This window comes from Hylaeus anthracinus, unplaced genomic scaffold (genome assembly GCF_026225885.1).
Source record: "Hylaeus anthracinus isolate JK02 unplaced genomic scaffold, UHH_iyHylAnth1.0_haploid 11981, whole genome shotgun sequence".
NCBI classification, from domain to species: domain Eukaryota; kingdom Metazoa; phylum Arthropoda; class Insecta; order Hymenoptera; family Colletidae; genus Hylaeus; species Hylaeus anthracinus.
The window spans coordinates 1,305,802-1,326,579 of NW_026534329.1; the positions used below are offsets into that span (position 1 = coordinate 1,305,802).

The 20,778-nt window shown below is 41.7% G+C and overlaps 4 protein-coding genes and 1 long non-coding RNA gene across 6 annotated transcripts in view; 3 read left to right on the forward strand and 2 right to left on the reverse strand.

The window, feature by feature from the left end:
• LOC128885347 (A disintegrin and metalloproteinase with thrombospondin motifs 10-like) overlaps positions 1 to 8,042 on the forward strand; it is a 28,318-nt gene extending 20,276 nt beyond the window's left edge. Inside the window, exons 4-17 of one of the 2 annotated variants that reach the window (XM_054139346.1) lie at positions 423 to 708; positions 2,805 to 3,124; positions 3,263 to 3,537; positions 3,740 to 3,886; positions 4,062 to 4,212; positions 4,287 to 4,376; positions 4,841 to 5,156; positions 5,429 to 5,523; positions 5,601 to 5,848; positions 6,009 to 6,126; positions 6,273 to 6,535; positions 6,669 to 7,183; positions 7,269 to 7,442; positions 7,606 to 8,042. In XM_054139346.1, the coding sequence (XP_053995321.1) occupies positions 423 to 708; positions 2,805 to 3,124; positions 3,263 to 3,537; positions 3,740 to 3,886; positions 4,062 to 4,212; positions 4,287 to 4,376; positions 4,841 to 5,156; positions 5,429 to 5,523; positions 5,601 to 5,848; positions 6,009 to 6,126; positions 6,273 to 6,535; positions 6,669 to 7,183; positions 7,269 to 7,442; positions 7,606 to 7,757 (3,150 nt within the window). In that variant the 3' untranslated portion in view covers positions 7,758 to 8,042. Of the gene's footprint in view, positions 1 to 422; positions 709 to 2,804; positions 3,125 to 3,262; positions 3,538 to 3,739; positions 3,887 to 4,061; positions 4,213 to 4,286; positions 4,377 to 4,840; positions 5,157 to 5,395; positions 5,524 to 5,600; positions 5,849 to 6,008; positions 6,127 to 6,272; positions 6,536 to 6,668; positions 7,184 to 7,268; positions 7,443 to 7,605 lie in introns of both variants that reach the window. The other variant, XM_054139345.1, reaches the window with a different exon arrangement.
• A 96-nt stretch (positions 8,043 to 8,138) lies between these two features.
• LOC128885366 (uncharacterized) lies at positions 8,139 to 9,092 on the reverse strand. The gene is made up of 2 exons (XR_008459597.1): positions 8,765 to 9,092; positions 8,139 to 8,408 (listed from the first exon to the last, which is right to left on the reverse strand). It is a non-coding gene; the product is annotated as an uncharacterized LOC128885366 (long non-coding RNA).
• Positions 9,093 to 9,739: 647 nt separating this feature from the next.
• Positions 9,740 to 10,553, forward strand: LOC128885364 (zinc finger protein 593 homolog). The gene is made up of 3 exons (XM_054139378.1): positions 9,740 to 9,930; positions 10,021 to 10,121; positions 10,290 to 10,553. Exons 1-3 carry the CDS (start codon positions 9,841 to 9,843, stop codon positions 10,528 to 10,530), a joined length of 432 nt encoding a protein of 143 aa, XP_053995353.1. The 5' UTR covers positions 9,740 to 9,840; the 3' UTR covers positions 10,531 to 10,553.
• An 80-nt stretch (positions 10,554 to 10,633) lies between these two features.
• LOC128885356 (serine--tRNA synthetase-like protein Slimp) lies at positions 10,634 to 12,237 on the forward strand. Its single transcript, XM_054139356.1, has one exon. The coding sequence runs from the start codon at positions 10,634 to 10,636 to the stop codon at positions 12,083 to 12,085; it is 1,452 nt and encodes a 483-aa protein (XP_053995331.1). The 3' UTR covers positions 12,086 to 12,237.
• A 711-nt stretch (positions 12,238 to 12,948) lies between these two features.
• LOC128885565 (dynein axonemal heavy chain 1-like) overlaps positions 12,949 to 20,778 on the reverse strand; it is a 77,819-nt gene continuing 69,989 nt past the window's right edge. The window contains exons 39-54 of the mRNA XM_054139664.1: positions 20,377 to 20,767; positions 19,994 to 20,262; positions 18,877 to 19,187; positions 18,573 to 18,798; positions 18,280 to 18,475; positions 17,679 to 17,872; positions 16,485 to 16,639; positions 15,507 to 15,873; positions 15,251 to 15,430; positions 14,935 to 15,186; positions 14,701 to 14,853; positions 14,352 to 14,620; positions 13,976 to 14,202; positions 13,669 to 13,850; positions 13,462 to 13,585; positions 12,949 to 13,384 (exon numbers count right to left, since the gene is read on the reverse strand). Coding sequence (XP_053995639.1) covers positions 13,170 to 13,384; positions 13,462 to 13,585; positions 13,669 to 13,850; positions 13,976 to 14,202; positions 14,352 to 14,620; positions 14,701 to 14,853; positions 14,935 to 15,186; positions 15,251 to 15,430; positions 15,507 to 15,873; positions 16,485 to 16,639; positions 17,679 to 17,872; positions 18,280 to 18,475; positions 18,573 to 18,798; positions 18,877 to 19,187; positions 19,994 to 20,262; positions 20,377 to 20,767 — 3,711 coding nt within the window. The 3' untranslated portion in view covers positions 12,949 to 13,169. The remainder of the gene's footprint in view (positions 13,385 to 13,461; positions 13,586 to 13,668; positions 13,851 to 13,975; positions 14,203 to 14,351; positions 14,621 to 14,700; positions 14,854 to 14,934; positions 15,187 to 15,250; positions 15,431 to 15,506; positions 15,874 to 16,484; positions 16,640 to 17,678; positions 17,873 to 18,279; positions 18,476 to 18,572; positions 18,799 to 18,876; positions 19,188 to 19,993; positions 20,263 to 20,376; positions 20,768 to 20,778) is intronic.

A 20,778-nucleotide genomic window follows, 5' to 3' on the forward strand; every position in this document is an offset into this window, starting at 1 on the left:
GCAGCGCGACTTGTATTTCAGATTCTCCTATTGCTCTCGCTCCTCTTCGCCACTCCCATTCGAACCCATTATTCACGACTGTATTTTACACGGTATACACAGCCTATTTTCCAACGAGAGGTGGCCGTTTGAAGCTGTTCAAGCTTGTATCCGTCGTAGAATACGATTTAAAAATACAAATTTATTAGGTTGCCGAGAAATTAACGTTGTACCCTAACATACGGTAACGAAGAGATCTCCGACGTAATCCTTGTTTGGATCTCTGGATAAAGTTCGTCTCGAATCGTTTGCACCCGATGTTTCTAGCGGGACACCGTTTGTAAACGAACATTCTTTCGCGTTAGTTACGGGATGATCCGGTGGCAAGGCAAAATCAGAACAAAGAGACTCGTAGTAACATGATAGCGGGTTTCGTGTTTCAGGCGGGTATGCTGCGCGGCGAGCACGGGGAGTTCTGGTTGGAACCAGTCGCCGTTTCCCCGGAAGAAGAACGAGTCAGCCTGGAGGAAAGACTGGAAGACGCCGGCGCCGAGGATCGGTCTGCGAGCGGGCGGCAACGGAATCTCCACTCTGTGCTCGGTAGGCCGCATCTCGTGTTCCGTAGATCCTCCGAGCAGCCGCAGCTCGAAATCGGCGCCGCAGCAACCGGCCGCACCAAGCGTCGACGAAAAAAGAAGAGAAAACTCGAGAGAAACTGTGGCACTCGCGGTGAGAATACACCGGCACCATTCTCCTCTACCTTATTACTCACAGATATTACGTCTCTTTGTATCTAAACATTTCTCTTCTATTAGGTACTGGACAAAATTTGTACGATTTTTTTGTTGGCAAAGAAACCAAGTTTCTTTTTATAACTCTTTTTCTTTTTACAAACCGCACGAACTCTCCTCAAGGACGAGAAAATTTCGCTCGTCACGATCGGTATCCCAGATATTGCCTCGACTCCCCTCGCACGTTTCTAACTCGTTCCCTTGGCCAGTCCCCCTCTTTTACTTCCGATTTCTCGCGTTACGTACATTTACGCGTCCGAGGCCACGGAGTAATTGGATACACGAGCCGCAAAAGACGTGGGCGTGTCGATCCCGAACATCTTATCGGATGAAATCGCTCCGGGATACGAGGAACGTTACCGATCGAACATTTTTCTTTCGTTAATCGCGGAGCTGTGTAATTAAAGGTGCCGCTCGAGCGTATCCCAGACGCAGATATTATTACAGCGATCCCTAATTAAACGATACAATATTTTCAATCCCGTATCCTTATCTGTCGGTTCTGCTCGCGAGATACATGCGAATGCGTTCCATCCCCTTATCGATGCGATTGTTTACGATCACGATGAATTTTGCCATTCTAATTGTACGACTTAATAACATCGATGTAAGATATAGCAATGGTTTCGAAGATTACGCTCGACTTGCTGTCATCTTTGTTACCAATTTTGGCACTGGTTCGCGTACGAATCGATTCGATTAAGAAATAACGTATTACCTTCTGATCAAGCGACGATATTTGTTTTCTTCGGTGGGATAAAAAAAAAAACTTTACTCGTCCAGGTGCATCGTTTCCATTGCTAGTTATAATTAATTGCGCCACAAGAAAGGGTGAGAATGGCACCCACGCCTACGGTGAGAACGGACCGACGCGACGCCTTCTTTTTCTTCATCTTCGAGATCGTTCCTGTTCCAGCATCCAAGTCTTGCTCTTCTTCTTTTAGCGGCACGTATTACATCTATTTATGCCGTCTACGCATATATTGTAATCGGAGCGTTGCGATAGAGAACGTGGGCGTTTCGACGACACATGCGACGACATGGGCGTCTTTTTGCCGGCGCGAACATCTTTGACCACGCTTACTTGACAAAAATCGAAATTCGATATTTACGAGCTTGTCCAGCGGCCACCGGGACACCTGCGATAATATCCGCGCCAATGATCCGTCCTGCTTCTTCCACAAATTATCTCGCCGTTGGATACGTTGATATATTACTGGAAATATTGATCGCGTCAAAGTTTACATCGATGATTCGATACGATTCGCATTAACGTGACTAGGTTTTATTTGATAGACGAGGCGTTCTATCTCTGAAAATCCACAAGAACGAGTTACGAGATCGCAAACACCCTGTCCCTTTGACCATTTCGTCCGAAATCGTATACCAGGGGTATTTTTTAGATGTTTGGTGAAATTTCCGAGAGGAAGTGATTAATCGAGCGACGAGTTCGTGTTTCGGGGGATTAAACGATTGCGAGGTGGTTGATATACGTATGTACGTATGCATGTATGTGGTAGAAGTAAGATTGCCACGGTTGATAGTTGATACACGGCGGCATCGAACGAACCGCTACGCGGCTACGGCCAACACGGGATAATCCAATTCGCTGCAAACCCGTAATTAGCTACAACGAATATCCGTTTCGGTAAGTCGGCTGATCTATCGGGATAGGCTCGAATGAAATCTTAATTGCACGGCTGCGATCAGCCAATCTGCATAAATTAAGGGACCGAGCTAACGCGTCTTTCGTGCCCAACGCGTGTACGTCTTTTTCGAGATTGGGCTCGCACGTGCCCGCCCCGATTCCTAGATAGACCACATAGATATAAGGAAGATCGAGGATCTCCTGTGAAATTTTGATCCGATTTCTTCAAATTACTCGATAATCGAGCAACTAATAAACATTGAATACGAAATTCTCATCCTCGTAGCATCGTTCAGTTTGTATTACATGTAGAAAAGAACGTTTCGATGTTCGTGTCTCTCGTCACCTTCGTTTAAAAGGTAACAAAGATCGATAACGTTGCACAGAGCCGAGGAGATTGACGGAAACACGGCTCGAGTGGCAGACGCAGCCAGGTCTCGTTCAAGTTCAAGGACGAGGAAGAAGGAAACACCATCCGACGAAACGATGGCAACGCTCCAAAAGATCGATCAGCCGACCCCGTCACGTCGAGGCCCTTGTCGTCGCCGACACGACGATGATGGCTTTCCATCAGGACGGCGACGTCGAGACATATCTGCTGACCATCATGAACATGGTGTCGTCGCTCTACTTGGACCCCACCATCGGGAATTTCATCAACGTCGTCGTGGTTAGAATTATTCTCGTCGAGGAGGACGAGGCAGAAGTACGTGTGAATTCGACCAGTTATTACTCCCATAAATTATACATATACGTATAATATTTAAAGAAACTGAAGATAGACCTCTCGGTAGTTTATATCGATGACTATGCGTTTAAAACATAGGTATGTTGTCTCTTTCAGCAAGGATTGGACATCACGGTGAACGCGGATAGGACGCTCTACAATTTCTGCAAATGGCAACAGAAACTGAATCCGTCGGACGACTCGCACCCGAATCACCACGACGTGGCGATTTTGGTGACGAGGGAGGACATTTGCTCGAGGGCCAACACGCCGTGCAGCACTCTGGGGGTGGCCCACGTAGCCGGAATGTGCCAACCGGAACGCAGTTGCAGCGTCAACGAGGACAACGGAATCACCCTGGCGCATACGATTACTCACGAATTGGGACACAAGTGAGCAAAATCAGCCGTGATAACTTGAAAACAATTCTCACGAATAGTTTACGATACGGTAAACACTTTTTCGTTTTTTCTATCAAAACACCAAGACGTCATCAACAGTTTGCCTACCATCCAATAAATAAATCGAATGTGTAATCGTGCACGATCAAGCCGAAACTAAGGGTACGATTGCCGTTTTCGATTGAAATTACAGCTTTGGGATGTACCACGACACGGAGAAAATCGGGTGCAGCAAACGAGACGGCGACACCCTGCACGTGATGACACCAACCTTCGAAGTCGACACCATCGGTGTGGCCTGGTCGAGATGCTCCAGGAGAGACATTACAAATTTTTTAGAGTAAGACAAATAGAGTAGACAAACCACTTTTACACAAAATGCTTTTAAACGTCCAAATCTCGAACTCGTCGAGTCATCCACGCGATAATTGCGATGGCGTAAGTCTGTTTAGGTGACCGAACACAATATCAAAGATACAGCTCGGTTGGAAAGAATACCTATACTCTTCTTTCAGCCAAGGGAAAGGTGAATGCTTGGAAGACGAACCAGCTGACAACGATTACGCGTATCCAGATTTACCGCCTGGCGCGATGTACAACGCGGAGCATCAATGCAGACTTCAATTCGGCGTCAGAGAGGCTTCCGTTTGTTCACCCTTGCAGGAGGTGATACGAACAAAAGACAATTAAATGCAAGGTAATTCGGACTGGTCGATAAAGCTCGATAATATTCTTTACAGATCTGTTCGAAATTGTGGTGCATCGTTGACGGTACTTGCACCACCATGCTACATCCAGCTGCTCCAGGAACCCACTGTGGGAAACACATGGTACAAAAACTATACCAACTTTGGTATTCTCTTCGCAGTTTACCCTTGCTAATTATTTCGCGCGCTTGAACACGTTACAAACCACGGGAACGATCGTATCTGGTTACTTTTCTGAATAAAAAACGGTTTCTCTACGATCGTACTCGAGTCGAGAGATACTTGGATGAAATTGCGAGTACAGCGATTAGAGTATCGTCGTCGAGATGATCGAAATCTCTCCACGCTTCGTGAACGTTCTGTTCGAAATAAACCCTAGATCGATCGTAGGTAAACTAAGATATAACCACCCTGAACATAGAGATATTAAAATATCGCCAACTCGAAGTTAGATCGTGCGTTAAAATCGCGAGTGTGTACGTACGATGAAAAGAAACGATCCCCTAACTATTCGAAGCTTATCGATAAGTAATAAGTAAAGACGAGCCCGAGGTTGCATCACTGACAACGATATTTCCCTATCGCAGTGGTGTCAAAACCAAGAGTGCGTGCCGATCGTGGACAGGCCACGGCAAATCGACGGAGGATGGGGTGAATGGGGTTCTTGGAGCGAGTGCTCGAGAAGCTGCGGTGCGGGTGTCTCGATCGTCGAGCGGAAATGCGATCATCCAGAGCCAGCGCACGGCGGCAAGTTCTGTATCGGTGAGAGGCGTCGATACAAAATTTGCAACACGCAAGCTTGTCCGGAAGGCACGGCCAGCTTCAGAGCCGTTCAGTGCAGCAATTACGACGGCAAAGAGTACAAGGGGAAAAATTACACCTGGTTACCATATTTCGATCAAAGTAAGATATCCATTTAATAGACAACGTCGAAACACAGTCTAACATTTCCTTCCATCCTAACCAACGATCAGACTTTCGCACGGTAAATCGGTCCATACAGTAATTATTACTCGGAAAATCGATCGTTTAACTGTTTGCCACGAAAAACTAGATTTTCTAGAGAATCTAGACTAGTCTAGATCGACTTAAATCGTTCGCCACTTCTCTAGTATAATAATCGATATCGTCGTTAATTGAAGCGGAACCTTGCGAATTGTATTGCACCGATACAGAGGAAAGCGTAATCGTTCCATGGGGTGAAGCAGCTATGGATGGTACACCTTGTAACGTTGGTACCAGGGACATGTGTATCTCTGGAATCTGTCGAGTTAGTATGTTCTTTTCGATAACGATACATGCGACGTTTACTTACCGGGTTTCGAATAATAAAATTTGGAACCGCAGAAGGTCGGTTGCGACTGGACGGTCGATTCCGACGCCACCGAAGACCGGTGTGGCATTTGCCACGGGGACGGAACCCAATGCGAAACAACTGGAGGTGTTTACGAGAAGAACGATGGTCCGGGATACAAACAGGTGGTCGTTGTCTCGTCTGGCTCGAGAAACATCAAAATCGAAGAAATCGGTAACAGCAAGAACTACATTGGCATAGGTGTGCCGAATTCCGACAAGTACTTCCTCAATGGGAAACGGTGGGTAATATTTCGAAAAAGAATTAGACGTCTTTTTAATAATAAAATTATACCGTAGCAAACATTTTTACTCGAATGTACAGTGGTACTCGAATATTGAAATTTAAGCGAAACACGTGAAACATTTTAACGAATTTAGATCTCTATTCTAACTGGACAGGCAGATCACCTTAGCGGGAGAATATGAAGTGGCTGGAACTCCAGCTTTGTACGAACGTGATCGCGATAGGGAGAAAATCCGAATTCCTGGCCCTATCAAAGAGGACATCGCAATCTATGTACGTATTTAAATTTAAAGCGACCGAGTCGACTTTATCAAACGTTGCTCGAAAACTTCGTTCGATCCGTTTAACTTCTATGTACGAAAACAAGTGTAAAAGTTCGAAGGGAAAAAATTCTCATTCGCGATAACGGATCTTTTCAGTTGATTTCCAGAGGACATTATCGCAATTTCGGATTGAGGTACGAATACACTGTTCCGAAGAAGGAGCCAGATCGTGCGCCAGAATATACTTGGGTATTTTCGGATTGGTCGCTCTGCACAGCCACTTGCGGAGGCGGTACCCAAATCTCGAAAGCCCTCTGCACCGAGAAGAAGAGCGAAGTCGTCGAGGACCATTTTTGCGAGGCCATCGAAAGATTAGAACCGATATTGAGAGAGTGCAACCTGAACCCTTGTCCTGCCAGGTAAAATTCCTACGATTACGCGCTATCCTAACTACATCTACTACGCTATCCTAACAACTTGGCATTAACATGCGTACCTAACGTACGAGAGATTGATTCTTATCACTCGTATGATAAAATATCATAAAATCAGATGGTGGGTCGGGCCATGGCAAATGTGTCCTGTAACTTGCGGAGAGGGTGCCCTTCGGAAGCGATCGGTAATGTGCGTCTCCTCGGGAATGGGTTCGAATCGTTCAGACCTGGCTTTGCCCGACCGAGACTGCAACAAAGATGCGAGGCCCGAGGAAGTTAGCCCGTGTCCCAATTTACCGCGTTGCGGTTCCACCACTGACCACCCTTTGATCGTCTACGCGGATAACAAGGACGCTTCCTTCTACAACGTAAGCTCGAACGATCAAGATGGTATCGCGATCGTCGATGGTCTGACTACCGAAGAACCGGAAATCCTCGAGTTCGACAACGTCGTCGACGAGAACCCAGACAATTCGATGTACAATACCAAATCGAAATGGATCGTTTCGAAATGGAACCACTGTGCCAACGGAAAGAGAAGCAGAAAAGTGACCTGTTCGGTACAAGGAGACTGTAGTCCCGAAAGCAAACCGACCACTGTTGAACTGTGCCAGGGTGGAAGATGGGTCACTGGTAATAGAATAAAACAGTTCTCGTACATGTAGCGTTCTCTCAAGGCCTATAAAACGTATGTAAATCGTTATATTCATAATTGCAGAAAGTTGGGGATCCTGCAACGCGTCTTGCTCATCGAGACTCGGCGTTAAACGCAGAGAAGTCGAGTGTCGCGATCGTATAACGGGATTACTGACCGACGACTGTAACCCCGAGAGAAGGCCAATCGATACAAGACGTTGTTATCACAGGCGGCAGTGTCCAAATGATAAAACTGGTAATTACATAACGAGAATCCTCGTTAATCGGAAACGTGACAGTTTAAGCGTTCGCATCAATTTTTTTCACCCGAAACACGACAAGTTTCCCTTAAGTGTATTCTTAGGACTGTCTTTGATTGTTTTAAGTAATACAGACATATATATTTGTATATGTTTCAGAATGCAGGGACACCATCGTACCAAATTCGATGTGCACAACGTACAGACGCATGTGCGACATGTCATCGATCGTTCAAGACAAATGTTGCGCCACGTGTTTGAAAAAACGCAAACACGGCCGCCAAAATAAACGTCACATCGTCGACGATTGAACGATTAACGAACCATCGGAAAAACGAATCTCGAAACTCGTCCGCCGCGAGGGTAATGCTCCCTTTGTGAAACTCAAACCGTATTAATACGTTTGATAATATACGTGTAAATTAATTATTTTAACACTGTAGATAAATCAGGGAGTTTGTGATGTTTGCAACTCCCGTAATTCTAACGGTGCAAATACAGAAATTACAATTCGCACGATGTGCAAATGTTTGTGTACAGATACACGGTATATTTTTTAATTAAATAGCATAAATAAAGATTAACTTTGAATCTTATATCACAAATTCGTTATTCCTTTATTTACTCTTGTACTGTATAATCTTTAAATATTTCCCTCATATAATAGGTTTAAAAGGATTTACATAATACGATTTATATAATTAATTCTATTTAATTCGGTGTTCCAAACTTTACATTTTAATACATTGTTTAGATATTTTCTGGAGGAGATATTCCTCCCATTTCCTTTTGTATCACTAAACAGTTCCTACTGCAAGAGATTAATTCTAAGCATACATCTAATACATCTAATCTGAATCCGTTTGATATCTGGTTCCATTATAGTCCCTTACGTGACACGCAATGTATAAGGGCACTGTCATCACACCTACCCACAAAAATGCTCCAAGTGCCAACCGCTCCTACGACAAAAATATTGTCAGTGATTGCTGAGAAGAAGCACTTTTACAAGTTTAACATTCACCAGTTTCTATCAGTCATACATGCCTCGATAGCTCATTCGTATTGTACAACTTTGCAAACTTGATTTTTCACTTATTCTTCATACACACTGCATATATCACTTTAACAAAATCACATATTTCTCACACACATATAAATTGGAAACATTACATAACAAAAATATGCGCCATACTAGGGGATTAAAGTTGGTCGAAATATTATTTAAATAGTTAAAAGGGAAACTGTGTTATACATTTCTGTATATATTGTATAACCATCTAAGTACGTAACTACGTTCAACGAAAATAATACTCACGGCTTTCGGTACTTTACATCTCGGAGGTGTAGCAACGATCGTTCTGCGTTGATTCAGAACAAGCTTTCCTAATTGCGAAGTTTTCCTAATTACGTTCTGAACTGCGAACATGTTTCTTCTTTGGGTGAAATGTTAATCTCGAAAGAGACGTAATAATCCAGTCGACCGGGCCTATAATACGAATTCAACACGATACCACGAAAAACAGAGCACCACAGAATAGCAAGAGAAGCAAAATGGCTCCCAATGGCGCCGGCGCCCTAGTCTATATAGAAGTATACGCTGTATATCTATATATACTCTCTTAATATCAGTAGCGCCATCGGTGGTAAAATGCCCAAGTTCATGGGAACAATAGTTCGGATTGTCGCACTACGATGGAGCCACCGACATCTTCATTATGGGGAAGGTTTACCCATATTATATTTTAATGTAGACTTAATAAAAGTTTTGATTGAATAACAATTTCTGGTATTTATTTTTAAACGATCTCTCTTGCTTAATGGATTGACAGAAAGTGTGTTTAAATATTTGAAAGGCAAACAAAATTAAATTATGTTTCACAAAAGACAATCAAATGAATAACATCGAGTATCATCGAGTTAACAGTTAATTCTTCTTTATCGACGGTCTTCATAAATCTTCTTATCGACGATGATGAGTGCGTCCACCACATCATGAATATTGATAATAATTTATTGTTCATACTTGAACTGTGATCTATAATCATTCACTAAAAATGTCAAAAAGAGGAAGAGCATATGTGATTATGCCAAATTTATCAGTTTTATGAATTGTTACTCATTGTAGGGTTAGTTATCGATCGTTTAGTTAACGGCGCCATCTAATAGAATCAATGGGAACTATTGTTACTACAAGCTTGGAAGTTTTCCCATCGATGGCGCCACAGTAACTAAACCACTCGCCATCTAGCGACAAGGGTAGGAACTACTTTCACTACAAACTTGGGTGTTTTCCCACCGATGGCGCCACTGTTTTTAAATTACTCATTTAAATAGTGCTGTGACAATGTCATTGATTTGATTTCGTTAGAATATTTAATTTTCTTATTAAAAATGACGTACAAACGCAAAAAATATCACCATGGAGACACTCATTTAAAAAAGGGTTGGAGAACAAGAAGAAGAGCGAAAGATTTAGACCAGGTGAGGTTACCTAACCTAATTTTCGAGCATGTCACGTGGATAATGTGCTTTTGACGATCGTCAGTTATTATTGTATTATTTTTAATATAGATTGACGAGGATTTGAAAGACGAAAATGTTAAAAATTTGCTAAATCAAGAAGTGGATTTAGAGAAACCAGGAGCGGCTCAATATTATTGTATACATTGCGCGTAAGTACTTACACTATTCGTGTTTCTATCAGTTAATTAACCTTCAAATGCTTCTCACACGTTATCGATTTTTTTTGTAATAAATGTTTGTGCATAGCCCAACTGAATAAAATTAGAATTTTGTTAGAACAGCCAAACGAATCAAAAAATTATTTCTTGGTATTACAGGAGGTATTTTATAAATGACACAGCTTTACAGGATCATTTATCAACAAAAGTGCATAAACGTAGATTAAAAGCTCTTGAACAGGAACCATACAGTATAGAGGAATCTGAAAGAGCTGCTGGAAAAGGAAGTTATATTAGCCCACAAAAACGCAAAATTGAAACTATAACTCGTGATAGTTTTAAAATGGACACAGAGTCAGAATTGTTGCCTCAAGCTAAAATGGCTAAAACAGATGTGTAAGAATAAATTTGTGGACAAAGTGATACTTGTTTAGATTCAATTAATTGTCTATGTGTCGTGAAAATATTTTTTAAATCCTTCGGTGATTTACTACATATTAACAATGGCAAGTTGTTTACCACATTTTTTTCGAACGTGTATTATTCACAGTGTTGTAAAGCATGCTACTGTGAGACATGCCAGTGTGCCATTAAATTTTTATAGACTATACAGTTCTGCGTTATATATTTCGGGCAGAAAAGCCACGGAATGCTTTTCATTTATATCGCCATATTTGGATTTCGATAATAAATTAACAGACATTGACAAATTACAAAGAGATTTGACATCACGAGGACTGAACGTGAATGCCGAAGATGTAAAGAAAATGTGGGAATTTTACAAGTCGCTAGACTCTGTTAAATCTAGAGTAGAAAAGAAAGCTGATGACATAAAAAGTAAATTGAGAAAATACCATACCAATGATCATTTAACCAGCGACGAAGTCGCAGAATTTCAGAAATTAACTCTCCAGTGTCAAGCGTTGAAAGCAGAGTTAAGAAACATTAAAGAAACCATATGGGATTTAAGCGAAAGTGTCGTAGAAAGAATGTTGAAATTACCAAATGAAATAGACGAAAAGACTCCGCTTCATTCTCCCGAAATATTAAGACGTGCGGGTGCGTTGCACGAATTTTCGGCCACAGGAAAAAAGAAAAATCACATCGAAATTGGAAGGAGTCTCGGTTTATTGGAATATAAAAATCCTATGCAATATTACTTATGCAATGACGCGGCTCTCTTTGAAATCGGCGTATTAAATTATGCAGGGACGATATTTAGTGCAGATGATATGATTAGAGTAATAGGCTCGGATTTCAGCCGTAGCTTGGTCGTAGAAGGTTCAGGTTTGAATCACGAGGATCCGTTACAAGCTTTCGTAATAGATAATCATAATGAAGTAGAGAACAACTCCCCAAATCGTATGCACCTCGTCGGAGGTGCTAGTTTAATTGCATTTCTAGCCATGCACGCGAAACAACTGATAGACCCAAACCATTTTCCGATCAAATACTTTTCCACGGGAAAACAGTACACTCCTTTTCCATCCGGTACCGCGCCAATCGGTTTGTTCACCGTATGCCAAACATCAGCCGCGCATGTGTTTGCATTAGTCAAAGATACGAATAGCGCAGAGTATCGTACCCAGTTCGAAAGACTACTAAATGTTGTTTGTCAACTCTACGACAACATATGCAGTCATTATCAGATTGTCGTGAGACCTGCATCCGAACTGCGACCTTGGGAAACGATGCGCGTGTCTTTCGAATTGTGGTCTTCGTTTTCCCAGCAATACGTAGAGGTTGGTCATATCTCTATCTGCGGTGACTACTTTAGCAAAAGACTACTGATAGCGTATCAGACATCGGCTGGAAGAAATTTTCCTTCCATAATATCTGGTACCGTGTTGTCTGTACCGCGTCTTCTCGGATGTTTATTAGAACAGAATCCCGAAAAATTTGTTATTCCGTCGAAAGTCCTCGAACATATGCCTGCTGGCAATCATAGTTTTTAAGATTAGGAAACAATTTCTAAATAAAGAACACCTTTGAAACTTCCACCACCATCTTTGTACATTTTTCGTGTACATCTAATGTATACAATGCTACCATTAATTTGTAGAATTCTATGTATTTTGCTAGAATAAATATTTATGACAACATAAAACATGTCCTTTTATTAATCGTAATTATATAAACGAAGTTTATATGGAATAAAGTGAAGCGAAAGAAGTTTATTCTTTCCACTGTGGACATTTATCTACAATAGTATTCAGCAGAGCCAAAGAAAACATTTTCTTTTAATCTACATACTTCAAATTTGAAAACAATGACAAGATCGATTTGTACGCGTTTCTTTGTTTACGAGATTCGTTAACATTTGGAGATATTCAAGGTTCGTAGATCTCGAGAATTCAAAAAACTAGCATTCGTTATGGGTTTAGAATTAGGACAGCTGCCTATTCGAATTAGAAGAGTCGCGTATTACACGTTATCTTCCATGGAACAAAGATTTTGGGCGAAATCGGTATCGCACGGTTTCCCAAATATGATCAAACGAGCAATTCGAGCTCTTCCATCAATGGCACCAGGTACGATGAACCAAGATCAAGATCAAAATCACTCTTTAATCACATCATAAATATATTCAATAGACGAAGAGACTTTTATACCTTTGCACATTTTGTAAATTGATCCCCTTGTGATCGGTTAATGTCTTTTCGTAGCTGTGATATTTGGGGTGTGGGTTATCAAATGGAGCACCGCGGAGCACAAGAGATCGAAAAGGAAGAACCCAAAATTATATGAAAACGATACGTAAAATAGTTTTAGGAATTCCAAGTCACGCTGTTCCTTACTCATTTGAAAATGGTTTCAATTTATTAAAGTGCAATTCTCTTAAATATGTGTTTAATATTAATACTTCTATCGGTGTCTGTGTATATCTATTAATCTCAAGAATAGAATAATTTTCACTCCACTTCTTGGAAACAATAGTGGAAGTCGATCGTAGCTTTATAATAGATACCATTACCGTAACGAGTGGTTTAATTTTATTTCAAATGTGTGACAAGTAAAAGAAATAATATCTAGAAGGTCTTAATAATCCAAAGCACAAAACATGGCAACGCCTCTTTTGATCCAATGAGCTTGAGGTTTCCTGCTAGGAATTTCCATCGCCAAAACGAAATTTGTAGAGTGTCCGGTTGTACTTAATGTTCCTGCCCTATTAATAGTTTTGTAAACAGGACAAGAGTAAATTCCTACGGGCGTTCGATGGTGGACTTCCGGTAGAAGTAAAATCGGAGGCATGTCTATGAAAGAAAAATTACTTGTGAATGATCTGGAAGATTTTTTCGATCATTAACATGTTCCCTGTAGTAATATTTACTAGTGTACAACTCCTTCGGAAGGGACTCGTTCAAGTAATGTTTATCCCATCGACATCCTTCTAGGAACAAACCGTAAACAACACATCCATCTTTTGGCCTGTGTTGGGGCATTGCACTTAATACCTACGATATTAAAAATGACTGTGTAGATGTCTGTTGGCATTGAGGTTCACGAAGTTTGAGAATATATGTTAATTAAGGAATACCTGGAAACTGAAATCAATAGTGTCGATGGAAATAACATGATTTCGTGCGAAGTTCTGCAATGTTCCGGTTAAAAAAGCTTGTGGAAAGTAGAAACCGGAAATCCAGAAAGCCGCGGGTATACCGCGAGCTTCCCAAGACCTTAAAAATGCGATTCGATCCTTCAAGTCAAAGAACCAAGCACCTGCATTGGTATTTCATAATTTAATATAAATCCGTTAGTATGAAATAATAAATATACATCGAACATTCGAGCATTGAGTGAAAGAGTTATTCAAGTACGAATGAAAGAGGAAGTGGTAAAGTTACCGAGAGGTTTCAGGGAAGGGTAACCCTTATCCTGCCAAACTTTTGGAATTCTATTGTTGTACAAGCTATTCGCCACAGTTTCCAGTTGCTGGGACATTACGACCAGCCCCTTCAAGGCTTTCAAGAGGTCCACCAATGTTGTCTTTACCACTTCCAGCAAGCCATTATAACGTATGGCTTCTTGTAGCAGCACAGTGTTAAATGACTCTTCATACAAGACAGGGTACCTAAAATGTTTAACTATAGTCAGTGTCTCGAGTCGAAACATGCAATTATTACGCTTTTCACTACGAAGGGTGTATGAGAAAAAGAAATCGTTCTTTGTATATTTCAATATGCCTTACATTCGTACGTTTCATTTAAATCTGTGACGTACCTTGCTTGCATAGCAGCTAAGTTGAATGTTAGTGGTATCTCCGCTAACATGTCCTGGGCCAATTGAGTAGTGACTTCTTCGGTACTCGCTGCTGCAATTCCGACTTCACGTGGTTGAAGAGCAAGAAGAGTATCGAGACAAGCATAAGTCTCTGCCTGTGCGCAACTTATGTCAGCGTTCGGATGCATCCCGAACATCGAAGGGTCGTCGTTCAAAGGGAATGTTTTTATAAGGGCGATGTACTCGTCGAACGTTGCCGTGCTTGCTAACTGAAGTATATAAAAGCATGAGAGATCGAAGAAGAAATGATTTCGATTATTATACAATTTTGAAGGTGTATGAGCATTACTTGATAGTAGTGTCCCTCTTCGTCGAATGTGTAGGATTCGGAGAGGATTTCCGGTTTGTAGAAGTCCTCGAGGATGGTCAAAACGCATCGGCGATCCCAGTCATCAGTTATTCGTCCGCCATAATTGATGTGACCAGCCGTGTATATCAGCACCTTGGCGGAATAGTTGAACGTTACAATCGCGATTGGAGTTAATGTACACTTTTCTTATAAGAATTTAAAGAAACGACGTACTTTAAATGGCACAGTCTCGTATTCCAAAAGAAACATGTGAAGTTGCGATATGCATATGGTCAAGTCGCCGTCTGTGAACTCGTACGGGATATTAAAACCCAAAGGCCCGAATTTTCTCCTTTCGAGGAGAACAGAGTGGAACAAACTTAGGGAAAACACCAGCCATTTGAATTGCGGGGTTTTCTCATGGTCGGACTCGAGGAAGCTTTGCATTTCGATCACTTGCGTCAGGTATGCTCGAAACATGTTTGCCTGAACAAGGAAAAATGTTTACTGTTAATCATGGTATTTATTTATTAAAAACATCAGAAATTACCTTTATGCCTCGAGGGGGTTCGATTGTCATTTTAGTGCTGTTTTGAAGTATGCTGACAGGGAAATCCGGCGATGGTGCCGAGGTCAACCATAAGCGGAAATCGCGATGACTTTTCCCTCTCGACAAAACTTCGACTAGTGTATCTAGTTCTGGCATCCAACTTGGCGCCAAGTGACAATTCTGCGAAGATATATTCGATTTTAATCTTGTAGACACCTGAAAATAATTCCATCTCGTCAGTAGGTCGTTTATTCACCTGAAAGAAACACCAAAATCCCTGTTCGGCTGACATTTTCAACATGGCTTCGGCTCTGGGTCCTTGGCCCTGTCCCAGAGATATGGCGTGAAGCTTCGTGCCCATTTTCAACCTGTCCGCGAATTTGTACAGTTCAGCGGCTGGATCTGTGCCGGTGGATAAGATGAAAACTATCGGTGTGGTTGGTGAAGATTCGTTATAAACCGCGGATAATTCCGTGGTTTGTGGCTCGACGAACTCTCGGCCCAAGTGCTTGGACAGATAGAGCTGCATCGCGTTAGTCACTTTGTCAGGTCGAAGACATTTCAGGATCAACATCTTCTGAAAGTCGTCTAGCTTGGTGTCCCATGGCGCTGGGAACGGGGCTCTAAGTGAAACGAAATTTATTAATAATTTTTTGTTTGTATTCGTTGACACTCGTTGACCCTAAAAATGGTCGTTTCGATGTGTTTCCGATATTGTAAAGTATATTGCAAAGCCCTTTAGAATGATACAATTCATATCCAATGAATCGAAGAACTATTCTATCGTGTCCACGTTGTATAAATCATGATACCTTCTTTTTATTACGATAAAACTTTGTGCATTACTAGTGCGATTTGTGCGACTGCGAGGCAGCACTATGGCTTTCGTCTGACGATGAACGAGCACCATTCTACTCGAATGGACACTGTGCACGAGCGCTGCTCGCTGGTCTGATCATATGCGATCCTATTCTACTAACGCGGACACGGTTGACCAGTATTTCTATTTATCCAAATGCAGAGAACTCAATTCCGTGTCTATCAGTCCAGTGACAGGCAATATGTTATCTAATTAACGATTATGTAATTATATAATAATGTAATTTAATGAATTGATTATTCAAATCACCAAAAACCTACTTGAATGCGGGTAATAAATCATATAAAAAATTACGCAACGACCTGATACATCGATTTGGGTTGTAAAGGGATCAAGCGACACGATTTTACTCACAGATGCGCCTCTTGAGCGTCGAAGACTGCTTTGAACTCGGTCAGCGACCGCTGAAAGGACTCTACGAAGTTGGCAAACTTAGGAAGGCTCTCCAGCGCCTGTATCTCCTTCCAGCATCGCGGGGTAATCCATCCTGGGGAGGGATTCGGTCTGTCCTGCGGCACAGAAGCGAAAAAACTCGAAACTCGAATCGTTGGGAAACCATATCGCACCTGCCACCGCTTATCAATTCCGTGAATCGAAAATTCTCTTCACCAAGAACGAGGAGAACTATTCCATCGTTCGCTTTCATTTCAAATCCCTCGATCCTTCACGATCGAATTCGAGGCTTTCGAGTTTGCAACTCGGAACGGATTTATTCGTTGAAAGCAATACGACCTGTGTGAAATTCTACGCGGTTTTTGTCTGTTTTTTCTCTTCTCGCTGAATGGAAATTCTCACTTTCGGTAGTTATTCGTGATAAATGAGGGGGGGAAAAAGGTGAAATATTTTTAGAGAATTTATTCGTATAAAGCATTTTCCTCTAAAATTCGGTGTGGTATTCTCTTTCAATTTACAGCGAGTATGTGCAATTTTTAATTTCATAGAGTTTAAATTTTCACGTCGGATAAAACTAAGTGTGAACATTTTCTTTGACGAGGAGAAGCGTGGTGACATTTTTCACGTAGTTTTTCCACTTTATTTTTACCAAACTTCGTATCTCTTTTTGAATTTGATTCGGGCACGTGGGATCGTTTTATTGTATTTACTCGTTCAAATCTCTTTTTTTTTTTTAAATTCTTTTTGATCTCGATCAAACACGTGGAATTTTCTTTCTAAAATCCAACACGATATTTTGTTTTTGATTCACATTAAATACACGGAATCATTAAAAGCGTTGGTGTTTAGACTTTCATTTAATGGTGAATTCATTTGCATCAATTTTCCTTTGACACACTAGAGTGACGATTGGTGGAATGATGCACCTGTGAAAATTTGGGGAAACGGACCAAATTGCATCGAATGAATCGACACTATGGCAAACATTTTTCTGCTCCGCCTGGCACATACCAATTCTATTAATTTCAATGCATAACAAGTTTTGATCTTTCAGAATTAATTCTAATTAATTAATTAAATAATTCAAATTAATTTTCCTTGGTACTTGGCTTTTAGAATGAATTTTTTTTAGTTCTTCAGTGAAATTGATCTTACGTGTAATGGTTCTGGGCCAGCCAAAAAATGCCTCCATTCCATCAGGTTGATCGACTCGTCGTTCATTTGTATCCGTGCGCATACAAGAAACGCAAAATGCAACTTGTGCTTCTCGAACAGGCTGCGACAAACGTTCGAGAAGAGGGAGAACATGAACTTGCGATTAATACCTGCGACCCTGCTCGCGATGTCCGCTGGAAAATGTAATCGATTATGTAATTAGTAAGAGACCCGACTATGAATCTAGTCTTAATAAATTTTTGTAGCCATTCGTCCAATAAAATTGCATGGTGTGTCGGAAACTATCAGAGCAGAAAAATTTCTTCTAAATTTTGGCTTCTGTCGCTCTGCTATCGCCTCTCTCGCTCTTCTTTCATTCAGGGCGAGAAATGCAGTCGTGGGTGGCCTAGCGATAAAAACGTTAATGTCTGTCGCAAAAGGAATCCACATTCCATAATATTTTCCCGATACCCCGTCGGTCTGAGAAGTTTTATCAAAATTTATTACTAGTGACGCGCAGGGCTCCTAAAACTGTCACGATACTGTTACTCGGTTATTATTCTAGTATTATTCGGTTTCTACATAATAACGTGGTGCTTACCGCTTTTTTCCGTGGCGATTATGCTGTTGTTGAAGATTTCGACGAACCATTCCAAAGAGTATTGGTACATCGTATCGACGTACTGTAGATCAGAGAGACAGAAGAAAAGTATTCGCCCTCTGATCGCGACGGGTATGTACAGCGATCTGGTTGTTTCGATGTCCGCCTGAATGATCTCTGCCTCTTGCATTTTCACCTTAAGCATATACAAGTTATGCGTCACTATGAAAGCGCAAAATGAAAAAATGTACAAAGTACGACCACATCACTGTATTTTCTTTTCTTTCACGTACCTTGATCTCCTCGCTTTTAACTTTGGACGCCTCCAGGGTGAGAATGAGATCCATATCGTCGACAGCGGAGCCCTCCGACACCGACAATCTATAAAGTATTCTATCCTCTATTTCCTGCAATTCCCTTCTCATTTCAGCGTTGGATACGATTAGAGCGTTCCTCGTTTGCTCGAGGTCCGGTCGTTCTTGAATTGCGACCAACGACAGCATCTGATCCTCCAAGCCACTTTTACCAAATAAATGAAGTTTTTGTATCGCATTCTCGTATACACGAGCAAAATTTCCCCAAAAATTTGGCGCTTACGTGGTGGTGAGCGCAAAGTTCACCAGCAGTATTTTCACGGACACTTCCGGCGTATAGTGAGGATTCGAGAGTCTGGTGGTAAGGAACAAACGGAAGTCCGAGTTGTAGGGGACAATGTTCTCTCCTATTTTAACGCACATCAGACCACCATGCTCGAACAACGATCGCAACAATATGGGATCCAAGCCAGCCTCGAGTTCCAAGCCAACGTTCTCTATGAGACAGGCCCTTCCAAATCGCACGCAGGACTCCAAAACGCGCAAGATGTCCTTGTCCGCCATCTTGGCGATAGATATCCCATTGTCCTTATACTGTTCTCCGTTGAAGCATTAGAAATTTCAATATTTATTATGATCGAATTTTTGATCAGACACGTATGTATAATTTATAACAAAAACTTGCACCCTATAGTTATCACGTTGTTTTTCTTTTTTAATTTCCCTTGCGTTCTCCTTTCATTTTGAGAGCTTCTCTTACTTTATTTTCATAGTTTAATTACGCGGGAACACGGTTAAACGCGCTGTAAATCACGAGAGACTTAGGGTGAGGAAGCGTCGACGATAATGATTTCCCTCGTAAAGCGTGGCTCAGGTGACCGTCATCGTACAAAACACGAATAAAGCTTGATGGAACTTTCAAGCCTTCTACGCGCGAGGTATTACTTCAGCCAAACTCGATTGCAAGAATATTCATCTACTCCCTTATAGTAAAAGGCAAAGCAATTAAATTGCTTTAAACGTTACCTTCGAGGATCTTGGGAGACGTCTCTTTGCGAAAATTAGATTTACTATATACGAGTCTTCGTTAACTAATGGAATTACTTACAGGTTATTGGCATCGCTAATAAGTGTGTCAATGCCAATAAAAATGCGCAGATAATCAACGAAGTATGAAAATGATGACGTTAATTCATTTTTTCATCATTTTTACACCTTTCATGCGATTCTTTAAGTACATATAAAAAGTCAGATATTACAGTTAAAAGGATAAGGAATGGAATGAATCGTTCCAGGTCGTGCGGCATCCTCTGGTTCACTCTGGGAGAAATTCAATCCAAAGCAGGGAGCCCAAGCGCATCTCAAATTACGTAGATTTACAAGAAAAAAGTTTTACTCACCAGTGAACGTATCCACTTGTTCGCCTGCGCTTGGGGATCGATAAAAAGAGGCCAGCGGTTAGAGTGCATCGCCAGAACGGCGTTTTCCACGGACAACGTATCCCTAGGCAAACCCTCGATCTGCCATTTTCTTATTTCCACCTGATCGCCCAGGGTCGACACAGGATCGCTGCCTGGAGTATGCGGCACGTCCTGCAGCAGTTGATGCCAGGACGACAGGAGAGTCACTCGATACTTGTCAGTGAAGGGTGTCAGGTAAGCTATGGCACCTGTAGAACAAGTTGAACTTTCTATTACGAGGACCGAGCGTCACGATTGAAGTAGGTGAAAAATTACCGTAACTTATATGGACTTGTCTCGAGAAGCGAGAGAATAGTTTCTACCTGAAGCAAGTAGGATATCACCGACAGCATTTTTCAAGGAAGTATTTATGTCAGCCACGGTCGACATCCAACGCTTTTGCTCCCCAGCCAGACCGACGATCAGTCTGACAGCCCTTGCCATTCTATCTTCGCAAAGCTGCTTTTGCCTCTCCAGTTCCGCTTTTCTCTCTTCTTCCAGACGAAGGAGGTTTCTCAACTTCTCGATACCCTCCTCCACTTGTCGCAGCCTTTCTACAGCGGCTAATAGGGCTTTTTCCGTTTCTTCGAGCGCCTCCTCGGCTTTGGCTAACGCCTCCATCTTCGGTTTCACTTTCTCGTTCACGAAGTAGTAGTTGTACATGGCGTGCACCCACAAACACAACGAGTGACAGGCTTTCGAGACGTATTGGATCTGCAAAGGCG